General features: G+C 46.3%; 1 protein-coding gene across 1 annotated transcript; it reads right to left on the bottom strand.

The window, feature by feature from the left end:
- Positions 1-1731: 1731 nt before the first annotated feature.
- LOC131268701 (alpha-1B adrenergic receptor-like) lies at positions 1732-22414 on the bottom strand. The gene is made up of 4 exons (XM_058270956.1): positions 22288-22414; positions 8804-9070; positions 7495-7704; positions 1732-3816 (listed from the first exon to the last, which is right to left on the bottom strand). The coding sequence occupies exons 1-4, from the start codon at positions 22384-22386 to the stop codon at positions 2575-2577; spliced, it is 1818 nt and encodes a 605-aa protein (XP_058126939.1). The 5' UTR covers positions 22387-22414; the 3' UTR covers positions 1732-2574.
- Between the last annotated feature and the right edge of the window lie 770 nt (positions 22415-23184).

The following is a 23184-nucleotide window of genomic DNA, read 5'->3' as shown; positions in this document are numbered from 1 at the left end:
CATTTTGCATACGTTACGGTAACGGTTACGGACAGCGCTGTAATCTGGCGTTTTGTTTGCTCGCCGGTTCGCCTGCAGTTACTTTTATTTGTAATCCATCCTGCAGTATAGGTTGAGTTGCCAGAGTTCGGTGAGTTATTTTCCCTCCCCCGGCTCGATGACCCTGACCTGAATGTTTAATTGAATTTCCCTTCTCGCCAGTCGTTTAACGGATGCATTCAGATGTATTTTAGGCTGACCGTGCTGATGGCGAACTTTGAGCTCTTCATCTGATAGTCGTCCTACCAACGGTACCGGTTTGAAATATTAATGCAATGGAAGAACACAAAAACAAAACAAATAAAAAACGAACTCTCCCCCCCCCCCCCCCCCCCGCAAGGGGAAGCACTTGCGAAAGCACTTCCGGTGCAAGGAAACCGAGCTCCGCTTTACGCCGGTTTATACGTGTGTGTGTGTGTGTGTGTGTTGGCGTATGTTTGTTTGGGGAAGTTAAAAATACGCGCTTCCTGTGCATCGACGGATGGTGGGGGGAGGGGGGGGGATCACACACAGCACTTCCGATTAAATTTCCATCGCACGATACGGTTTGCCCACAGTGCAGTCGAAAGAAAAAGTGGGACACGAAGAAGAAGAAGAAGAAGAAGAAGAAATTACCATGACACGTGGTCACTCCATTAAGTATTTTTAGAGTGGAGCTAGTTAAACAGTGTGGTGCGGTGCATTTGCCGAAACATGTGCCATAAGCTGTCAGTCACTTGCAACTGTTTGTAATTGTAAAATTCAATTTGCAGACGCATGGAACAATGGAATTAGCTTACGGGGAATGTCCTTTTCAATTTGAAAGCTTTCGTCGAAATGAGTCACTAGATTGTTGATAACGTTCCATGTTTATACCGCCTGAAAAGGATCATAAATAAAATGAAATGTTTTGAAGGGTCGAAGTGAACGTAGGTAGGCGGTTCCTGAAAAGAATATTTAACGAGAGTGCGCCTATCAGTGATAAGAAAAGGACCGGACAGGAACCTGAAACTGAGCGCCGGTTTCGTCAACATCTTGTTTTGTTTTCATTTGGCTCCCGAATGCCGCCACATTCGAACGGAGCATTCCAGCGGAGCAAAAGAACTCACAACGCGAGGGAACACACGAAGGGTTCGTCAGGAATAATTGATAACGGAACTGCCGGATCCTATTTGCCGTGATGGTGCACGAACGTCCCCCCCCCCCTCATTCCCCCCTCCACCATCATCCAACCGTTCCACCGTGCAGCGGGTCGAAAAGTGAAGCAAAATAACGCTAACTCGGACTTAAAACAATTACATGGGATTCCTGAAGTCCTGCCCGGCAACGTTCTGCATAATTAAATCTAATTTCTATGGGAAGGGGGTTGCGGGGGGCCCGGAATCCGGTGTCGGAAAGGGGGAAAAGTTTCCACACCACGGTAAATAAATGATCCACACATTCACATCCGAACGAGCGAGGGGAGGTTCGAGAGTTCGCGTTGGCTCAAAAGTTGAACTCACTCGACGGACACCAACTGCATACAAATTTCTCGGCATCCATAAATTGTAAATACTACTATGATATCATCCACTTTGTTTGCTTTTGACTTCGAAACGATAAAAAAAAAAAAGTGAAAAAGTAGACTCACGTATGACAAACAACAAACTGGTAAAGTAAACAAACGAACAAGATAAAACAACAAACCGAGGCAATCAAACCAGCGTATTGAGCTAACACAAAAAACATTTCCTTTTAGTTTATTCCATCTCTAAGTTGCGGTTCGCGTGTATGTCTGTGTGTGTGTGTGTGTTTGTGTGTGCTACATCATATGGAGCAGTTCCGTTTTGTAAACAAAACAATATATGAATACATCGATTTCCTCTGGCGTGTGTCACTGGGCATCCGTCATCATCATTAGCGCCTCATTGAACATGACTATCATTACCATCGAACAGCACTGTAGTTTTACCCTCCTCTCATTCACAACAGCGGTCAGGTGTGGTTAAGGTATGTGTGATATAAGGTGAGTAGGTAGGAAGGGCTCTTTCTTACTCGTTTTCCACTTCTTCTGCTTCTCCCGTTTGCTGATCCGATACCAGAACCATTTACCGCTAATCAATCATGCTTTTGTACGTGCCTAAAGTAAGTTCCTAAGATTGTTCGTACTGCGTTGCAACTCCCGTGCCCGAGTGCCCGGGGTTTCGTCTTTGATAATATCATAACACTAGCGTTCTTCCTCCCGCCGTTTATACCCGACTAATACTTACTAAACATTTGGTATGGATTGATTTGGTTTGCGGTCTCTCGTCTCTCTTGCTCGTTCCCTACTTCACTTGTGTAATTTAACTCCTAAATCTGATTGTTGTACCGCTGCGTTTCCCCCCGCCCGAGTACGGTGTTTGTTTAGCTTTAGTTACTTCTACATTAATGATATATCCTTTGCTCGCCCGTCGCTCGGTATACGTCCGCAAGCAGCCTGTTCGGCCCGGCCCGGCGGTGGCTACTACTGGTTTAACTCTAGCTCTAGCACAGCACTTTGCTGTAAGCGGCGTGGTTTTTGGGGGGGTTTTGTCCTTAGTCAGTTCCGGTGCCTAAAATTTCCTGCAGCGAGGCAAACTTCCTAAACAGTATCTTCGGCTCAAGGCAGGCCGTGCCGGCCGGGAGGGGTGTGGCAGGGTGCAGCTTGGCACCTGATTGTCCTGCGACGCTGAGATTGTCATGGTTCGGTGGTACCGTCGTGTTGGTGGTGGTGCCGCTTGTGGCGCCATCTACCGTGGGACCGCGTGGGTCGTGCTGGTGGGTTTGGTGGTGGTGGTGGTGGTGGTGGTGATGGTGGTGTTCGGTGGTGCCGTCCGGCGGTGGTGACCAGGGCGCGAAGGGTGACAGCGGTGAGAGGGGAGAGCGGGGGGACGATGGGGACGGTGGAAGGTGCGCCATGCCCTCCGGCGGCTCCTCGTCCGGCAGGATCTTCGTGATGGTGATCTTCGGCCGGCGGCCATGCTCGAGAGCGGCCGGGACGGCCGCCAGCGGATTGCAGGCGAAGAGGGTGACGGGCGACGGGGAGCCGCCGGTTAGTGCCGAGCAGCTGCCGAACTTGACGCGGCTGAGTGGCGAGAGGCAGTCGGACGGCCCGTCCGGGTCCGTGCCGATCTCCGAGCGAGCGTCGGCCGTGGCGGCTGAACCGGAGCGGCTGCCGTCGGCGGTGAACGCGAACAGGAGCGGCTGCTGTTGCTGTTGGTGGAGCTGGAGCTGCTGCTGCTGCTGGAACTGGGTGCCGGTGAGCGAGGGGCGCCGCGAGCCGCACGTCGACGGCGTACGAGCCTGGATCTCGTAGTGGATCTCGATCTTCTGCTTCTGCTTGCGCCAGATGTTGCGGAACGAGCGGCGCACGATCTTGCTCCGCACGCCGTACAGGATGGCGTTGATGGTGGGCGACAGCAGCAGCAGGAAGGAGGCCAGGTTGAGCAGGGTGGCCGGGGTGCGCCAGCCGCTCGCCACGAACGGCAGCACGCTGTTCCACAGGATGACGAAGTAGTACGGGCAGTGGAACAGGATGGCCGAGCCGACCAGCTGGATGACGCTCGAGGCCGGATTGTTCTGGTTCGACGCCTGCGTGCACGTCTTGCAGTTGACGGCCAGCCCTCCGCCGCTGCCGCCCGGCTCCGTCCCGACACCCTCGGGCCCTTCGTCGCCGTCGACCGGGTTCGGCACGAAGAACGGGTTGCGCTGGTGTGTGATGGTCAGCTGGGCCGACAGCGTCACCTCCAGGATGGCCGACGCGATCCGGTTCCGCTGGTAGCGAGCAATCATCAGCACCTGCAACGGCGGATGGGGAGGAGGGGGAAGGGGGAAATGCATTTCAAATCAACTCTTAAGTACAGCAAACTTCTTCACCTGTCAAAAAACAGATGATGGGATCACCTGTTAACAGATATATGGGATATCAAATCGATGCCTTGTGAACTGAACCTCGGCTTCGTCTATATTTGTATTAACAGGAAGTTTGGTGCAGTGTCTATAAAGTATTACAGAGTTCAGTAGCGCCCACAAAATCTTGACTTGAACCATACACTTAAGAGATACTAAGAAACTAAAAGGGAGATCTTCACCACACGACAAAGTCTTGGAGAAGATAGCAGAGCTCCACCAAAACACTTTTTTCTCTTCATTGAGTTCAACTGAACTGATCACCGATAAACCTGTATGAAGTCAAGAGCTGATGGTTTGAAATCTCTACCAAATTAACCAGAATTGTGACTGGTGACCAAAACTCTCAAGTTCCTTTGTACCAACAAGGGACTACGCCAAGGGGTTAGGGTTCCCTGCATATTCTTACTCTGGAGGTGGAAACTTCAGCGATCATCTCCTGCTAGTCAATCCAGATCCTGGCATACGCTGAAGATCTTGAGATAAGTGGTAGGAGACTCTCCTATGTAAAAGAAGCATATGGACTGCAGATGACCGTGGAAAAACCCACTTCTGAAGTCGTCTAAAACATCACAGAACACACGGACTGTACAGTTCCAGTAATCACACACGCCTCGGATACATAGTCTCTGTCGATAATCTGACGGTACCCTCTTAGCTATGTTCGGGGAGGATTCTTGGTCCCGTATGTGAGAAGGAACAATGGAGCATGGCGTATACGAAGTCATCGGTCGAAACCGTGATATAGAATTGAACCAATTTGGCAAGAAACCGTGAGCAGTTTTGGATGGAGTTTCCGGAAGTAAGTAAAACCAATGTTCAACAACAACAACAAACTTAAGTATGAAAAGTCAACCTCGTTGACAAAATCCGTAACTCGAATGTGTTGGCATTTCTCCAAACCCCGATCGGAAGATCGAAAACAGACGAGCGTTCATAACAAGGACGAGAAGAAAGAGGGTTCTGACAGTGTTGTGTGCACTAATTTTTAGGAACGATTGTCTACTTTCGATCTTCCATTCGAGCGCTGTTGAGATATGCCGTCTCAAACGAGAAATGGTGAGTTGTTAACGCATTTGAGGTTCCATCTTCATTTGCTGTTGTTATCGTTGAACATAGTTTGACAGGTGCTGAAATTTGCTAGACTCTATTGTTGTGGTTGGGATTTGTCCCACAGCGAACTCGACACCTCGCCAAATTGGCTCTCGCATCGATCCGACCTCCGGCCTCGGACTCCTCGGTGGTGGTTCGTGAATATTAAAACATACGGAAACAGCTCCCCGGTGAAACCCGGCCCTCCTTCGCCCCGGGCAAAGCCCTAGGTGAAGGTCACCATCCCCTCCCCCTTTTCCCGGTACCGCTTTTCTCCATCTCAAGCCGGGCAGCACGTCCGACAGTCAATTTTCTTCCCTCCCATTGGGGCGCCGAACGGAAGAATGATCGTTTGCGTTTCCGGTTGCGTCCCGGGGCAAAACAACAAAAAAAAAAAAAGAAATGGCATCGGTCCCGGCGGCACACCGTTGGAGAAGTTGATTAAAATATAGAGACCGTTCCCCCGATCGATTTATCGATTCCCACCACGCTTCGTCCTTCGTCCGCTTTCAAGAGCACCTTCCCTGAGGTCGCGGCGAGGCACAGGTAAGGTGCAAGGGGGGAAGGGGTGGGTGAAATTGAAAACCATTACGAACGGGACGAAATCATGCAGGCATTCGACAAAACCGCGCACCGGACCGGATGCAAATGTAGAAGCCGGATGATGGCGATGCCTTTCCTTCACTTTGGTCCATATCCTTTGTCCCCGCAAACACACACACACACGCTCTTACCCTTTTCTTCCTCGTTGCTCGTTTCACATAAACGTCATATCTCTGTCAAGTGATGTACCAAACCGGGTTCTTAAATCAAGTAGCAACTAAAAAACTAAACGCTTAAATTTACGGGAACAAAATCTCTTTTATAAAAATTAATTTTACAATAATGAACTTCCCGATACACTTTAATTTCTTTTTAATAGGATGTATCAAATTGTTTTGTATTTTTTAAAAATTGTACAAAAGGATAATAAAATGTTCCTTCTCCTAGAATAAATATTCTGAAGAAGATATTCTTCAAAAAGTGCACATGAATAAACTAAAGTTTAACTAAACATTGTAAAAACCTCTTCCTAGAAACCTCTATATATTTCACATTTGTGTAATAAAATTGATAACACTTTTCATCAAACATATGTTCCTTCATATGGAATATCTATTTTGAAAATTGCTTTAATGATAAGTCAAATCAAAAGACTGAGACACACTTTTCATGTGTTTTGTTTTCAACGAAAACTTCGCTACTTCGTTCTACAAACATTATTCTTTCTTATTTCATAACATTATTGTTCTTACAAATATCATCTTTCGGTCAAAACACTATACTGTGGCACAACTCGTTTTAAAATAAGAGCTTATCAGAACAGTGACCAAAAAAAGCACCCAAAAGAGTTTTATTTAATCTTCAATATGTGGCCAAAACGTGAAAATGCCAACTCGAGGGCAGTGTGCGTGAATTTAACTTTCGGGTTGACTTAATTATTGACGACGGGATTCATTTCGTTTTCGTTCGAAAGTTGTTTGAAGGCAATGGAAAATAGGAAGAAACCCGATGTATAAAACCTCTAGAGTGGTACATCACTGGCAGTCGTTGTGCGTTGAGGCGCGAAAGCTCGTTCTATCGCGTTGTCCACCGCGTTTGCCTACCGTGCGGGCCCCCCCGCATTCAGGGATACAGTCGTAGCCGAATCACGGGAACCCGAACGGCAGAAGCCGTTGCCTTTGAAGTTTTGAAGCACATTCATATTCATGAGCCGGATGGGAGCTTTTGTTTTGGAGTGTGTGTGTGTGTGTGTGTGTGTGTTTTTTTTTATTTTCCTTCCTCAAAATATGGCTTTCCTTGGCACGTCTACGCCACTATCGCTTGGTCGCGCTGGGGGTGGCAAAGTGTTTTCCAGTTAAGGTGCTTTGAAGGCGCCACAGAAATCAGTTCTATGGCTTAGTGTGCCTTATAATTGGTAGTAACAACACAGCAAAAAAATCAAAACAAATTGTGACAATAGGTTTTCCTGCACGCTTCGCCCTGAGTTGCCGACCCCTGGGTCGCTACATCGAATGCTTATGAAGTTAAGTGCCGGTGGATCTCACGTGGGTGGGGTGAAAGTACTGCCGGCATTCGACACGTCACCGGGTGTATGTGTGTGTGTATGCATGGGTGGGAGGGCTTAATTAAACTCAACGTTATTCAGGCGAAGCCTAAATATAGTCCCGGGCTTCATTGTCATTGCCGTTAATCTCAGCCGGCTTGCGAGTGCTATCGTAAAATCAAGCAAATACACGCGAGTTGTACTTCGCTTCCGACTCGCTTCCGGAAGTAGATATTGACTAGTCTGGCTGCTGGCTGTCATTTACCGCACGGGGTGGTTTTGACATTTACTGATCCTCCCGTTCGCCCGGAGGTGGGGGAGGAATGGGGGGGGAATGATGTAATTGCCCTCAGCAGGCAGCACGGGGAGCGTCGAGCTGTCGAACCTACCTTCATGTTGCAGCCCAGGATCAGGATGATCGGCAGCAGGATGGTAAACAGGACGAAGCTAATGCTGTAGATGAGCGATTCGGTCGTTTGCAGGTTCGGCAGGCAGAGCTCGTAGTCGCTGTCGAACTTGTACGCCGATATTCGTACCGCCTGCGGCAAGCTGAACAGCATCGACACTATCCAGCCGGCACCGAGCGTTATTAGAACCTGCTGTTGGCGGGGCACAGGGGAAAGGGGGGGGGGGGGGGGCGGGGGAGAGAGAAAGAGAGAAGAAGAAATGGGTGGCACGATGATGAGGTAAAGGTTATGTCACGTGCGATGATTACAGCACGAGCCAAGAGTTACTTGCTAGCCAGTGGTGGTGAGAATATTAACTCCTTTGAGGGATTTGAATTGGAATCACCGATGATGGTTCGAAACTTTTAGTCATACTTTTGCTAATGAGAACACACAAAATGTGTGTGCTGAGAATTCGAAACGGAGATTCAAATCCCAAACGAATGAATGTGTAAGTGAAGGAGATTCAATTTGACACAGAGATGTGAAACCAAAGAGTGACTTCATGAATATGAATCTCGAATCTGGATGCATCCCAAAAGAGTTAATTAACACTATTTGTACCGTGCGTACCTAATCCCAACTTTTCATATTATAAAAAAGCATTTGTACTATTTCAAATGATATTTCATTTTTACTTGTTCTAGGACTTTTCATCACTAGGTTTAGCGAGAAAGAGATCATTTTTCTTCAAAGCACCAAAGCATTTTTCAGAAAATGTTTCATTACTTCTGTAAAAGTAATACTAGATGTGACAAAAGTGTTCGAGACTTTCTTTCTTTTGCTATTAGGTTCAATCCAACCCATTTCGCATTTTTTCGTAAATGTCGTTAAGTGAAAAATCAGCTTGAAGAAGTACGCGAAAGGTACAAATTGTTACAAAGGCCCAAAACTACTTCTGTTGAATTCTCAGGAATGGAAAGAATTTAAAGACAACGTAAAAAATGTACTGGTTAACTTCCATAACATTCAGGTAATTTTACACCTCGCTTAATTAATCATCATTGGTGTTGATAAGTAAAAGAGAATATCTGCTCACTTACTCTCTAAAGTATTTGACGTTTGACTTACTAATTTTTCATTTTGACTTTAGAATAGCACATTGATTCGAATCTCACATTGTGACTTCTCACTCTTATCATTTCATTTCATTTCATTTCATCATCATCTTTCAAAACATTAGTAAGCTTCTGTTCACTCACTACTCTCTACCAGAACTACCTGAGCTGAGGCGCTCTGCCTCTCTGCGTACCTTTTTCGTGTTGATGAACGTCCCATAGTGTAGCGGCGTGGCGATGGCGAAGTAGCGATCGAAGTTGAGCGCACACAGCGTCCAGAGGGCGATCGAGTGCAGCGTGTTGAAGCAGAGCCCAAACAGCAGACAGGCGACGTCCATGGCGTCCAGCGCCACCGGCAGCACCCGGCACAGGCTGAATATGTAGAAGATCAGGTAGAAGAGACATAGCACCGCGTTGACCACACCGAGGTGAAGCAGCAGGACCTTGCTGGCGAACGTTATCTAAAAGAGAGCAGGACCGAATACCAAAACAACACCACACATCAGCTCTCCGTAGCAACCGTACGGCGATCGGTTTGACGTTGCTCGAACGCTCCCGGCAAGTTGATGGTTTTTGTTATTACGGGGCACCATTTTAATGGGACATCTCTAATTGGCAACGTGAAAGCTGGCGCAGACCAAATAAATATCTCAAGACGTTTGTTTGCGAGCAGTCCGCATTGCATCGCACCTGAAGGTCTTCCTTCGTACAGTTATTGTGTCTCGAAAAGGTACAAACAAACTGTTGAGTGATCCGGCGTACCAATTAGTAGTTGTTTAGAGCGATAAAGTTGCGTTCCATAACATTAGAGGAAAATAATCAAGAATTGCTAACGGCAACCGACTCGCACCGGGAACATCACCTGCACCACGGGATTAGAACGGTCTCCAAGGGGAAAAAAACAAGCAACCCATGGCAGCAGCAACAGTCGATAACAGTTCACTCACTCACTTCCGTTGGCGTAGAGCTGCCTCTCCCTCTCCTGCGGTTCACCACGACCGGAAACCAGGTGCTTAGCGTCGCCGGATGCTGCAATTATGGCCGACGCTAGGCGAGGATGATCGCAAATCAATTCGTGCCAGCCTCGTAAACTGGCCAATCATCGTCCTGCCATCGGTTCAATAATTGGCTATCGCTCAACGGAGAAGCAGAGGCGCCATCGGCTACCGGTTGGAAATCCAATAACTGGGAGATAAATAACGGCAACAAGATGCCAATAACCGGGGGAGAAATGGAACGCATGAAAGAACAAAAAGCAAAAAACGAAACAAAAACAACCACCGGGCAAATAAAAAAGCAACACAGCAGCAGGGATCCCATTTTTCATCGGAACAATCGCACAATAGAAGAGGAAGCTAAGCAAACCGGATTGAAATATAGACAAAAGGCAACCAGGGAGGATTTGTAAATGTCCGGGGAGGCGTAAAACAACACGAAAAACACAAAAAGTATAAGAAAAAGGAGAAAAAAAAACAACATTTAAAAGGAACGTGAATGTAAACAAACAGAACAGCATAAACAGATGAGCGCAAACAGAGAAATTCACGCTAGACCAAACCCATCCCAGAAGTCTGGGGCTCTTCGGATGTTTCCGAGCGCAATGGACTTTTCGCCTGCCCCCTCTCCCCTCCCCTTGTGGGCTTCCTGATGCGGAAGATGCTGTCCACCCGATGCTGTCAGATCATTTTTGTAATTCTGTTGCTTTTACTCTGTTTTGCGTAAACCATCGGTAAGGAAAGAATCAACTCCCTCGTGTCCACCAGCGTTTGCCGGATGGACGGAAGGATGAGCAAGGTAGGGAAACGAGCGGGGAACCAATTTAACAGCGCAAATGGATGCAGTTTGTTTGCGCGGAAGAGGACGTAATCCGGAGCGCAAACAAATCGCGTACACGCTATGGCGAGGGTATTTCGGGGAGAAAGGAGATGAGGAACAGTGGGGAGTTCAAGGAAGGGGGAGGGGGGGACTAAAAGCGGCCATGATTATGATTGCCTCGGTGCGAAAGGGGGGAGCGGGAAGTACGTGCTGGAGTGGCAATGTGGCGATCGATCGATCGGATGTTGCGTCTCGTTTCGTGCAATTGTTTTGCGACGACATTCATCGAAGCCCTCGGAGGTGCGGACGGGGTTTTCACCTCCATTCGGAGGAAAATGTTCCAATCTTCGGTGCTTCTAGGTAACGAAGGCTTGCCGACCCTGGTGCTGACATCATCGCAGGTTGCTTTTTCCAGGACTAACCAATTAATTTGAATGATGTTTAATTTGTCTTCGTTTGCCATTGTTTACCGAAAGCACCGCAATACGATGTGTTTAATCGGATCGTAACCTGTTAACCTGTTGCCACTTGTTGTGCTGTACACAGCGAACACATTAATTAGAAGTCGTGGCGCATCAGCCAGCGTACGGAGGCTTCTCCGTACATGTTGGCATCGGTAATCAAAATTTAGCATTACCTTCTAATTACAAACCTCAGCGCAATATCAAACAACTCCACTGCATGAAAAACAATGAGTAAAGGTGTGCTGCAATGGTGAAAGGAGGTTGGAAGGAGGAGTGAACAGTTGTTTATGGTAAAAACAAGAGTACAAATATGACAGAATGGAAGCAACTCAAATGCTATGTATTGTAGTTTTCCAGACATCAACTTCGACGGTATTCGAACAAGTGAGCAACAAGGAAAAATAAAACAAAAACAAGTTTCATCATCATCATTTTCATTTATCATTTGCTACAACTTTTAACATGAGGACAAAGCAATTTGCACAGTACCAACTGTAAAGCATAACTTTTGTGACACTCAGCATAGAGTAAACAACCAGGCGCCTCCATTATGGTCCTATGGTGAGCATTACCCATAATTTACTACGTAAAAAAGCATAGAAAATAAAACGTAAATTGTATAACACAATAAGGGAAAATTTTGTGCAAAACATGAAAATATAAGTTGTTATATTAATTACGACAATTTTGCTCAACAATTGCTAATGGTATTTTGCATCACTAATTCAATAGTATAAGCAACCAGGCGCCTCCATTTGTACCATATTTGAGAACAGGCCAACATTTTAATAGAAGACTTTTTATTGCAAAATCATGGGAAAGTATAAATAAGAAATCGAGGATTAGCAAAGTAAAGGAGGTTTAGTTTTTGCGAAAAATGTAATCGAATAGGACATGAAAATTACATCTCTTGTAAGTCAAGTTATTGTGAAAAAAGCATAACAAAACTTGCGTAATCCAACACTACAATTTTTTCAAACAATTGTTGATTGTGTTGGTACCATCTTTGTCTGATAATATTAATTTAAAGGCATGAAAGCTACCGACATGAGAAATTTTGAAACTACAAGCGACTAGGCGCCTCCATTTGGACCGTATTTGGGCTTTACCAAGAACATACTCTCAAAGCCCTTTCATTGTAAGCATTTAATGATAGGTAAATCAAAAAAAAGTGTTCAAAAATACAAGGGAGTGTAAATCTTACATCAAAATAAATCAAATCAAACTAGTAAAAACACTTCTACGGCAAGATGTTTCGAAAGAATCAAATCAAATCTTGTTATATCATTTGATACAGTTCTGGTCGGTAAATTCTAGTGTATTTAGGTAGAATTTGAGCATAAGCTCAATTGTAATGGTGAACTTTTATTTAGATTTAGGCCAATTTAGAAATCGTAAACGACCAGGCGCCTCCATCGGGGAACTATTATGGCTGTTTGATTAAAAACCCCGTTTGATTGTGTCTTTTGATTGAAGATCTTTACAATCGATAGCGCTAAGTAGGGGAAAAGGTTGGCGAAGGTGGCTTTTAGTATTAAGGTAACAAAAAACTGTGTTCCTTGTGGAACTAACCGACCAGGAACAATGAACTCTTCGCTTGTGGTCTACTATGAGCTTCACGTGCCGGAAGTGGAAGAACGAACGAAAAAAACACACACAGATACACACATACCAAAAGGACCATAAACGATCGACGGTGAAAGCCAATCAAGCTCCGACGCTGTCCATCATCAGGTGTATCTTCTGTGCAGATGCAGATGCACTAAGAGAGCGGAGGGGTAGGACACGGCAAATGTAATTACACTGTTGCCTCCCGAGGCTTTTTTTCATTCCTGCCCAACGTTTTACATCCTTTCCCTGCGTCCACCGTCCGAGGCCATTGCCATTAATACTCGAAGGCCGACCTAATCCATTAACGGCGCATTTGAACTGTTCGGCAGGAAGGCGGCAGCAGCAGCAGCAGCAGCAGCGAGCCCATTATTGCAGTTCCCCCGGTTTTTTGCAAGCGGCAATTTCCCGATCCGACGACAAAACGGGAGGCCGAAGAGTTGCACATCCTGCTTAATCGGTTTCCGGCTTCAGGGCATTTTTTTTCTGTCAGTTTTTGCACTTTATATTTCTCGCCCTGCCCGCGATAAATCGGTTTTGTGCGCTTTTTGCGAGCATTGCCCGGCCGGGAAAAACTTTCACCCGCCGCCGGACATGATCACGAGTAATAAAACTTTGCCCCAATTAAATTAGATTGCATTTCCATCCGGTCGATTCGTTCCGATTGGGGCAAAATTGGCCGCGTGGGGAGAGGGGTGGGCTGCGAAGATGGATTGACAGGATGGAGTTAAATAAGGCATGATGATGCAAATGATGATTTTTCCATTCTTCCCCCCAGGGTTTCGGCAAACGTCGCGAGCGATCCAATCTTTCTCTACTGTTCAGTGTTTGCGGTGTCCATCACTGAAGGACACAAGCGCGCTAGGGGGATTTTCCCTTCAAGTTCGTTGCGCTAAGAATATTGACAGGCGCTCAAATCTTCGTCAGCATCCGCAGGGCCGCTGGCAATCGGGGGGGAGGGGAAAAGGGGAAGGGAGAGAGATTTAATATGGGGAAAATCAATCGCTGTTTCGAAACGAGAATTCCTGCGAGACTCACTCGAACCTTCCGAGCGGCTCGACATTGGCCGTTCACTTACATTTGGAAAATACAAAACACATGAAGTGAAGGAGGGGAGGAGGGGATGTGGGGGAATATTTGGGCAAGCGGCCCATTTCCTCCGTCGGTGCCCGGTTCGAAATCGAACAACGAACTTACAATTGAAATTGATCTCATCCGTCGGTGCTTTCGGAGAACTCGTATCCGTTTTGCGGGGGGAAAAAAATGCCGCTTTTCCCGCACACCACACGCTATTGAACGGTGAATCGATTTCCTCGCGGTACAACACGAAACAACACGGAAAACGAAACAAACGCGACCCGGGAAAGGTTGGGCAGCGGCGCGAGGTTGGGCACAATTTTGATTGGTTCGACAATTTGATGTCGTTCCGGCCGGCCCACACACACACACACACACACCCCCGTCCCCTTGAAGACGGGTGTTCAAATTCAAATCCAACGCCGGCGAAGTGATGCCAATTGAGGCTGACAGTTGGACGCGCTCCGGGAAACCGATCCCCGAGAAGCCGATGGCTCCACGTAATGTTATTTTGCAGTAATTCGACGCACGTGATTGCCCAAAACACGGTGACGGATCGGGAACGGTCGAAAGGGAGGGAGGCCTGTGCCGAATCTTCGGTGTGCCAAACCGGGAAAAACCCGCCAGGAGGCTGCTGCAGGCGGAAAATCGATACCGTTTTGTGCTTAATTTGTTTGTTCACGACGCTACAGCGGGCACGGTGCGGAGATGGCGGTACGCGGAATCAACAGTGAGTGCCAGTACCGCACCCCTCCCCTCCCTCCACCCCCCCTCCATTTCCCCACTCCTTTTCTCACCCAGCCATTCGTGAGCAGCAGGTGGAAAAAAGGGAAACACCACATTGGTCGGTGGCGTTTTGCGGAAGCTTTCTTTTCGTAAAAGTAAAACTTACGCCGCTACGTTCCGGCGTTGAGTGTGGGTGTTCGCGTGCGTTCGTGTGTCGGCGAAATAAGTTGTTCCGCTAAGCTGTTTTCGGGATCTACGATTTATTGCATCCGCACGCACCCACGCACAAAAAACCCCCAGATCGCAGGTTTTGCGAGCAACTTGTTGACTTGTGCTGCGTTACGAATACAAGAAAGGGAGGGGGAGTGGGGGAGAGGACGAGGGAGAAGAGGAAAAGGTGAAAGGAAAAGCGCACAGGCAGTCGGCACCGGAAAGTTTTGCAAATAATCAAATTCAATCAACTTGAAGACTGGAGTGAATTTAGCGTCGAAAAAGGTAAAAACGGTAAAGCGAAGGGAAACTCGCATCCCAAATCGAACCGAATGGTGGGGGTGGGGGTGGGAAAAGAAACCCTCCCTCCCCCCTCCCCCCAACTTCACACTCCTTTTCCCTGGAGCAAGGGATGATACGGCTGAGTGTGCAACAAATGGTCGAAAATGCGCGCGCGAAGGCAAGACTGCACGTGAAGAACGGAAAATTGGCTTTTATGAGTGATTTGATGAACCCTCTTTCCTCTTCCGAAGGGCCAAAAGAAAAAAGAAAAAGGAAGCACGAAAAAATATACCGACTCCCCACCCCCCCACCGGCATTGATTGATTTATTTAATTTCGCGCGGTTCCACAACGAGTTCCAGCGGGGGGTTTTTTTTGGAATGGCAGTCCGTAGTGGAATTTGAAGCCGAAAAAAAAACGGGTGAATGTGGTGGTGTTTGCTCCCGAATTTTACTCCTTTCTTGTTGGGAAAGGCTGTGCGCCGGGGGATGAGAAATCAGAACTTAAATAAAAATCATCGAAAAAGTTATGTGGATGTGTGATAGAATACACTCTGTCCAATTGCTATAAGACCACCTGGATTTTCACGATTTTCAATGAAAATATTGGTAAATTAGCTGCCTATGTTTCTTAAACAAATACAGAAATCATAGTTAATCATAGCTTCCCGAAAATAATATGATAAAAAGTTGAAAGTAACTGCTTTTGAAATAAAAACCACTGATGATATGATCGTGATTTTGAAGAAAGTAAACATATAAATAGAGCTGGTGAAGGCATAAATTGAGTCGATACTGGCACAACAACTTGTGACTTAAGGTAGTAAGTTGTTGTCGCGCTAGAATAATAATGCCCCTTTTATATGGTTTGTTACAAATCATTTGTTTGCTCCATAAAACGTTTATTTGGGATGTTCCAAATAGTTTAATTGGACATTGACGAGGTCTGAGGAAACAATAAAAGTAGAAAAGTAGAAGCTGGCCGTTATATTATCTGAGATGACTAGGTAATGTACTAAAAATACGATTGGTATCATTCATTAAGCAATTTTGAAGAAATCCTTGTATTCCAACAGTTTTTTTATACCATGGCAGCAAACCAACCATTAATTAGTCGATGGGAAAATGTGAATTTCATCGATTATTCAGGCTTAAGTTAGGTTGCAATTTCTTGCGGTTATTAAGCTTGCTGAATTTATTAAAAGGGACATGGTATTTCCAACGCTATTCGAGCTAGTAAGGCGTATTCCGACATGTTCAATAATCTTTGAACGATCTTTGCTAGTTAACTCCAATCAATATACGCTAAAATCGAATTATTCAGATCCTTAAACTGTTTGAAAAGGAAATTTAGAATTATAATACTCTAAAATTCATTTTACCTATCCATTAGTTTGGGATAATGTCTTCTTATTCCAATTGTATTTAAGTGGTCTTATAGCAACTGGACAACTTTCCAGTTTCCAAAAGTGATTTTTAACATTTTATCTTATTATATTTGGTAGGCCATGTTGTGTTATCAATTTCCGTATTGATTATAGCAAGCGATCTAATTTAGCAATATTTTCGATAAAAATTATGAAAACCAAGGTGATCTTAACAAGGTGGTCATGTCAATAACTTTGTGCGAAATTTTCGTAGTTGAGTTTATTCCACAATGGATTTGTATCGGAAAATCGAACGCTGTTTTCATGTATCCTGAACAAAACGTTTCGTTTCAATTTAAATTTGCAATCGAATGTTTTACTCAACATTCCTTTCTGTTTTTCCCTCTTTACCAACCAATAACTGCTTTATTATTGTTGGCCAAGAATCTTGTTTATTTTATTGAACCTTTTTCAACACATTCTGCTTACTCGGGATGAAGTGGAACTCCCGTTTCCATCTCCATATCCGGCAAAGCGGGAACTTTCCACCAGTGGGAAAATCGATACAGTTAAGACTCGTTTGCTGCAACAGGTTCCGAGCGCTTTTGCGTTTTTAATGGAGAAACAAACCTCGTCGAATTAGCGTGCGGTGGGAAAGAAATAAGCCAATCCTCGCCTGGTTGAGGGTTAGCCATTAACCACACAAACACACACATACACACGCACACATGCGCTTGGTTCGTGTTTGCGGTTTTTCCCCTTCCCCTTTGGAGTGGGAATGAGGGGGGACCTCCGAAAAATAAAAATAAAAGTACGGCACGCCTGGGACGAAGGATTCGCAAGGACACGGGCTTCATTAAAAGCAGTTACCACAACGAACCACACACACACACACACGCACAGGGGCTACCGGCTTTTCCCGTTTCCCACCCTGGTGCGTGCTGTGGCCGGGGTTCGCTCGGGGACACTAATAAGTTCGCCGGAACATGGCATGGAAAAAGCGTGTAAAGTAAGATAACAGTCCAAGCGGGAGGGAGTTTCAAATGGGAAAGACGAAGGGGACGAGGGGAAAACAGATCACGAGTGAAGCTCGAGTTGTCAGAGTGTATCTTTTTTTATGCAGAGTAGAGGAGAGTGTACAGAAGACGGACCTTAAAAATAGTCCCCCGAAACGTCGGAAAACACGATAACTGGTCAATAATAATGACAATCAAAATATAATAACAATTTTCCTTTCATCCCTTAGCACCATCGAGAGGGAATGGCGCGAAGGGAGGGGAGGAGGAGGAAAGCGTAAAACGACAATCCCCCCCCCCCCTCTCTCCAGCGAGCGCGCCCCAAAAAATGATGGATATTGAAATACTACACTTTCGAGCGCGCGTCATCACATCCGAAATGTTTCCCCGCTCCGCCATCGATCGCACTCGACTTCCTTTCGTTTCCGTTTATTGTCCTTCTAGGGAAATGTTCACTCTCCCCCTCCACCAGTGTGCAGCACAATCTTCAGCTTCTCACATCCGGCTCGTCTCCATCAAAAATCCTCCCAATTCCGGGAGGGGTTTTCTTTTACTTCTGGTTGTTTTTTTTTTTCGTAAGAGAAAACGGCAAACTTTTAAACAACTTTCCTGCCACAAAAATTCAGGATGCAGCGCACAGTGGCCCCAGCTGAGGACGTTTCGTTTGATGCTTTATTGAACCAATCTTCGAGAAGAATGGCGTTTTAGGAAAGATATGTTTCTCACACTTTTTCGTCTGACATCACACATTTTTTAATACTAACTCAAGGATCATCTGTGAACCATTATTCAATAATTACCAAAGATCTATTTCTCTATTACAAAATTCACTAACGGTTCGTAAATCAGTCATTCATTTGTGGTTGTAATATATTAATGTACATTTTCTTTCGTCACTAGAATTTGGAAACATGTTATCGACAAACACAATACAAACAAATCTTTTGATGATGTTTGTGCAAATAATGTTCCTGTTGTTGTTCCAAACCGACAAAAGAAAACGTTCATAAATAAATTACAAATAAAACAGCTGAGAATCATGAAGATTGAAGAATTCCGATTCGTGGATCGTTGGTGACTCATGATTCGTTGGAGATCTCTTTTGATCCGTTGTTGATTCATTACTCTTCAGAGACACATAAACCTTTGTAATTATGATTTTTTTTATTTTTGACTTGTAAAAAACTAAAATGGTATATAGTTGTGTTCAAAAACCTACCACCGTGCAGTGGCAATGGCATCGACCAGGACGGATGTTTGTATTTCAGCCGGAAAATTTAGGGGGCGAAAAAAGTAAAAAGCACCCCCGTCACTCCCCATTTCTTTTCCCATTGGGCAGGTATCCGAGAGGATGGGGGGACCCGGGTAAAGGTGCAGCATTAAAAAGCACGACGGGTTTAGATCCCCCCTCCCCCCCACTCCGTTTGTGTTGAGGCGGGATTTTTGTGTATCGGAAAGGATGGTGCTAGCACCAGCACCAGGTGGAAAAGCTTGGAGGGAAAACGGGCGCAACGGGGTGAAGCAGAGTGTTCACGGTGGATTTTCTTCTCTCCTGGCGTTTCGCGATTTGCTTTCGTGCAGGAATAGGAGAGAAATGTTTCTTTTTCGCCATTTTGCACGGTGGTACCGAGGGGGGGGGGGCGAGCCGTTGGAGGAAACGGGCTGGAATGTTATTGATAAATTTTCATTCGTTGGTTGGTTGGCTAATATTCACGGGGCCCATATCTTCGGGCATGCTTTCCTTCCTGCTTTCCGCCCCCTCCCCCCTTTACTTTTGCCATTGAAAAAAGGACTCCTATTAATCCTCGTATGCGTTTGGGCGTTCGGCCGGAGCGCTCGAGTGTCCATCACCGACCAAAAGGCTTTCTGGCTTCCTCCAAGCTGGCCTTCACCGTTCGTTAAAGACGCGCAAATCCTTACCCCCCACCATTCTGCTACCCACGTCAACCCTCCTGTCCATCCAACCAACCGCATCTACATCGAAAATAACGGGGCATGCGAGAAAAGTGGTCGCTTCCAGGGAAAACGCACCATCTGTTGCCGGAGCCAGTTCAACACCAACACCAACACCGGCCAACCGAAGCGGCAGATCATCAACTGATGGACATCCACCGAGTGGGTGGGTTGTTGAAATGCTCATCAAATCCGGCATGATCGCACCGCAGCTAAGGCGCCAGGTGGAACGAAAATAACGAATCCTTTCACCCCCACTACTCCCCGCTCACCTGCTACCGGGCCCGATCGTCCACGGGCTCCGGTTACATGCACGTCCCTAATTCCGAACCCCTTTCCACCAACCCCCCCACACACACACGCCAACTACTCCCCTCATAATTGGGAGCTGTTGTAAATTTTCACTTTTAAATATTTAATTGATGCCAAGCCGTCGAAACCCGCCCGCATACCGCATTGACAAGCCGAAAAGGGAGATTAAAGAAGGAGGGAAGAAGAAAAAAAAAGGCACGACGAGGCGCGGTATTTCCAAAAGTCCTCACGTTGTAGTCCACTTCTCCTGGTTCATCCTAGCTGCGTGGGAGTTACGGAGAGCGATTGAGGGTTGGCGTAGTTTTAGCCCAAAAAGTTCGTCAGGAATGGAAATAAGCAGGGCAAAGTGTTCAAATATACAACGGCTGAGCGAAGAGGCACGCCCTTTCTTTTAACAGCAGTTTTAGCAAAGGGTATTCACCCAGATACTCCAAATTAGTATTCTCCAAGAAGTACTTCAGCAATATCCGAGAAATCCTGCACTATTCACAACAATCTCGGGAAAGTATTTTGAGGAGAGTAGGTTCTACTCACTAGAACATATAATTAGTATTATCCAACTTGCTGTACAGTAACTTGCTGTACAGTAATCATACAACTTTTCCTGAAAATGACATTCCAAATCATTCATTTCCACTGCCCCATCCTGTAGTATTTACAAGTACTACTCGAACAGTGTCGCACAAATCCTACTCCTACTTCAACCACGAAGTTCTCTGGGAGTTCTTCTGAGATCGATGTATTCTACGATTCAGAACGCTCAAATAGTATTCTCCAAGTAGAATTTAGCCGGTTAGAAAATCGGCCCATGAGCGAAGGGGGCTCACCACCTCGACGGCGTGGGTTCGAATCCCAACCGAGACCGGACCCTCCCCTGTACGAGAGGACTGACTATCCACGTACAACAGGGAAACAAGTCTCGTAAGCCCTTAACGGGCAGGCATGACCAAGAGGTCGTTACGCCAAGAAGAAGAAGAAGAAGAAGAAGTAGAATTTGAACAGGTGTCTGACAAATCCAACTATTTTTACGACGTCTTCTAGAAGTTCTTTTAAGGGAACCAATTGGAACTAGAATAGGTTCTCCAAAAAGTTGTCAAAGTCTAGTTCTTTTGAGAGAAGCGTGTTCTGCTATGCAGAATTCACAAAATTTAGTCTCCAAATAGGACTCGAACAACATCTAGCAAATCCAACTCTTTTACGACGTCCTCTGGAAGTTCCTTTTGACGATAACCCATTTAGAACTCACAAATATTATTCTCCATGTTGTCGTCGAGCAATCTCTGATACATTTGACTCTTTTTAATACTTCTCCTGCTTTTGAGGTTAGCTCTTGTTTACAATTTACAATGTACGTCATATTTTGGTGTCTTTGGTGAACGAAAGTTCCAACTAGTTTTCACGTAGGAGGTGCATAATGCAACACTTTTCCCTATTGTTAAAAAAAGATCCGGTGCTAATGGTCGCAAGGAAACAGATTGGTTCATCCAGTGGGGTGGAGGGGTTTATAAAAAGCAGCCAGTGAGGCCCGATTGACGTCGACCCTTCAAAACCTTCGAAAGAAAGGGTGGGAGTTGGGAGGGGGGAGGGGTAGACAATGGGTTTGACGGCGCCGAAAGGAAGAAAATCGAGCCGATGGGAAATGAAATTTAGATGACAAAACACGCCCCAAAAAACCACACCGGAAAGCGAACCTCGAGGTAGGACGGTATAGCCTAGCTCCGACGAGCTAGCCCCTAGCAACCTGTCAACGAGAACGACAAGTTCCGGACACTGGCACGCTAGGCACTGGTAGACAAGTGTCACCGACCAGTGCTCCCGCCAGCCCGCAGCACACAAACAATAGATTGCTCCCCGTAGCCGTACTTCACCGGGCGCCCTCCATCTTGTGTCCCTTATCTTATCTCGCCTGGCGACGCGAGATTCAACTAAGGGAACACTCGACAGTCGGAGTTCGGAGCTCTTCAATGCAACCACACTCAAGGAATCTTGATGACTTTTGAGTCGACTGTGTGCGTCGGTACGTGCGGGGTTAGGCCCCGCCTTTGGCCACCGGAAGACTTTGACAATCACGTAGTTAGGAGGCTTTCCGCTTCCACGGCCTCGTGACTGAAGCTCAACCTCATCATCGACACTTGGGTTGGGGATCCGTTCTGAGGCAGAAGAAAGAGAACTCACCTTCACTCTGGCCTTACCAGGATACAGGAACGTTCAAGCTCTCATACCGATACACACATGCATCGAGCAACGAAAGGACGACCGGTGTGTCTTATTGTATTAAGATTCGTGCGACATTGTGCTCCACAACGAATCACACGTCACCAAAGGAAGTTTGGGTGTGTTTTTTTTCTTATATAGAAGGGAAAACAAGGAGTTGATTAGACAAGCGACTTTGGTCACAATAGCAAACGGTAGTCAGAATGAACCAGTGAGTTCTTCTGAAGAATTGTTTAGTCCATGATCCAAAGATTCTCCTGTTCGACGTGACTGTACTGTTATGAGTTTCGGTATGTAGAGTGATGATGGATGTGCCTCATTGCCAAGTCGTTATGTTAAGTAGAAACGATTGTATCTGGGATAAGCGATACAGTCTATTGTGCACTGACGACTAAACGTCGCATGACAGGGGAAAGCGATGAAATGGAAAATAGGTCGACCTCAGAGGGCGTTCCGTTCTAAATAAGTAAACGGTGCTCGTTGGTTTGTCCCAACACTTGCTGCCCGAACCGAAGAACATCGGCATCGACTGTTGCAGCTGTACTTTCTCGTGCAATTACTTCGTGGTAGATTAAAATCGATTACCATCGATCGCTGGGAGGCTGACTGGCGGTGCCCGCCCCGGTATCGACTTACCTGCTTCGTGAGGATAACAATAACGACGATATAGGTGTTGACGGTGAAGCCGATTAGCACGGCAACGAGAGCCAGTATCTCCAGCTGAAACGGCACCATTGCGAATTGCTAGCCTGGTTGCGTCGTCGGTCGTCGGCGTAGGCGGTGGTGACGTGTTGCGGCAGCGGTGGTGGTGGACGACTACCAGGACTGCTCATCTCTCGTGCCGTTCAGTCTCGTCCGGTTCCCGTGGTGGTGCCGCCGGTGGCTTCGGCCGGTTCTAACCTATAGCCTGGTGCACGCGATGTCCACGGCATTCGACAGGGGAGGGACGGTGGCGGACGCGACACAAACACACGGAACTGCCAAAAATAGGGCTGCGCCAGAAAAGAATAAAAAAAAACAACAAACAGAAAAAGCTACAAGCTTCAGCTACCAGCTATTGTCCCGAGTGTACGCTTAATTGGCTGGACGACCCCCGAACAGGGCCTGTAATAATCCCGCAGCTTACCTTTTGCTCGCGAACTTGTTCAGATGACCAGATTGGCGCTCGATTGCAAATAATGATTGGTTGCAGCGCACCGCGTTGTCGTTACCTCGTCGTTATCTCTTGCAGATCCTTTACAACCCGTGGTGTACAGAGAGGTGAAGAAGTTGTTCCAGTTCCATATGTTAATTGGTAAGATACAGAAGAATGTCCAAATCGCTCTTCCTGCTGTTCACCTTTGCGTCACCGACGGCTGAATGCCCAAGTATTGACCCGTAAGGTGTACAGCGTTCAAGCGATACCGAAATACCAGATCTATTCTCTATAGCGCTATACAAACTGTAATTCATTCGTTTTAGGAACCAACTTTACCGAAATATTTTGCTGGAAGCAAGGGACGCTCAATCGGTCAGTCCCACCGAAACCTTTTA

This window comes from Anopheles coustani, chromosome X, assembly GCF_943734705.1.
Source record: "Anopheles coustani chromosome X, idAnoCousDA_361_x.2, whole genome shotgun sequence".
NCBI classification, from domain to species: Eukaryota; Metazoa; Arthropoda; class Insecta; order Diptera; family Culicidae; genus Anopheles; species Anopheles coustani.
This window is presented reverse-complemented; position numbering and strand designations above follow the sequence as displayed.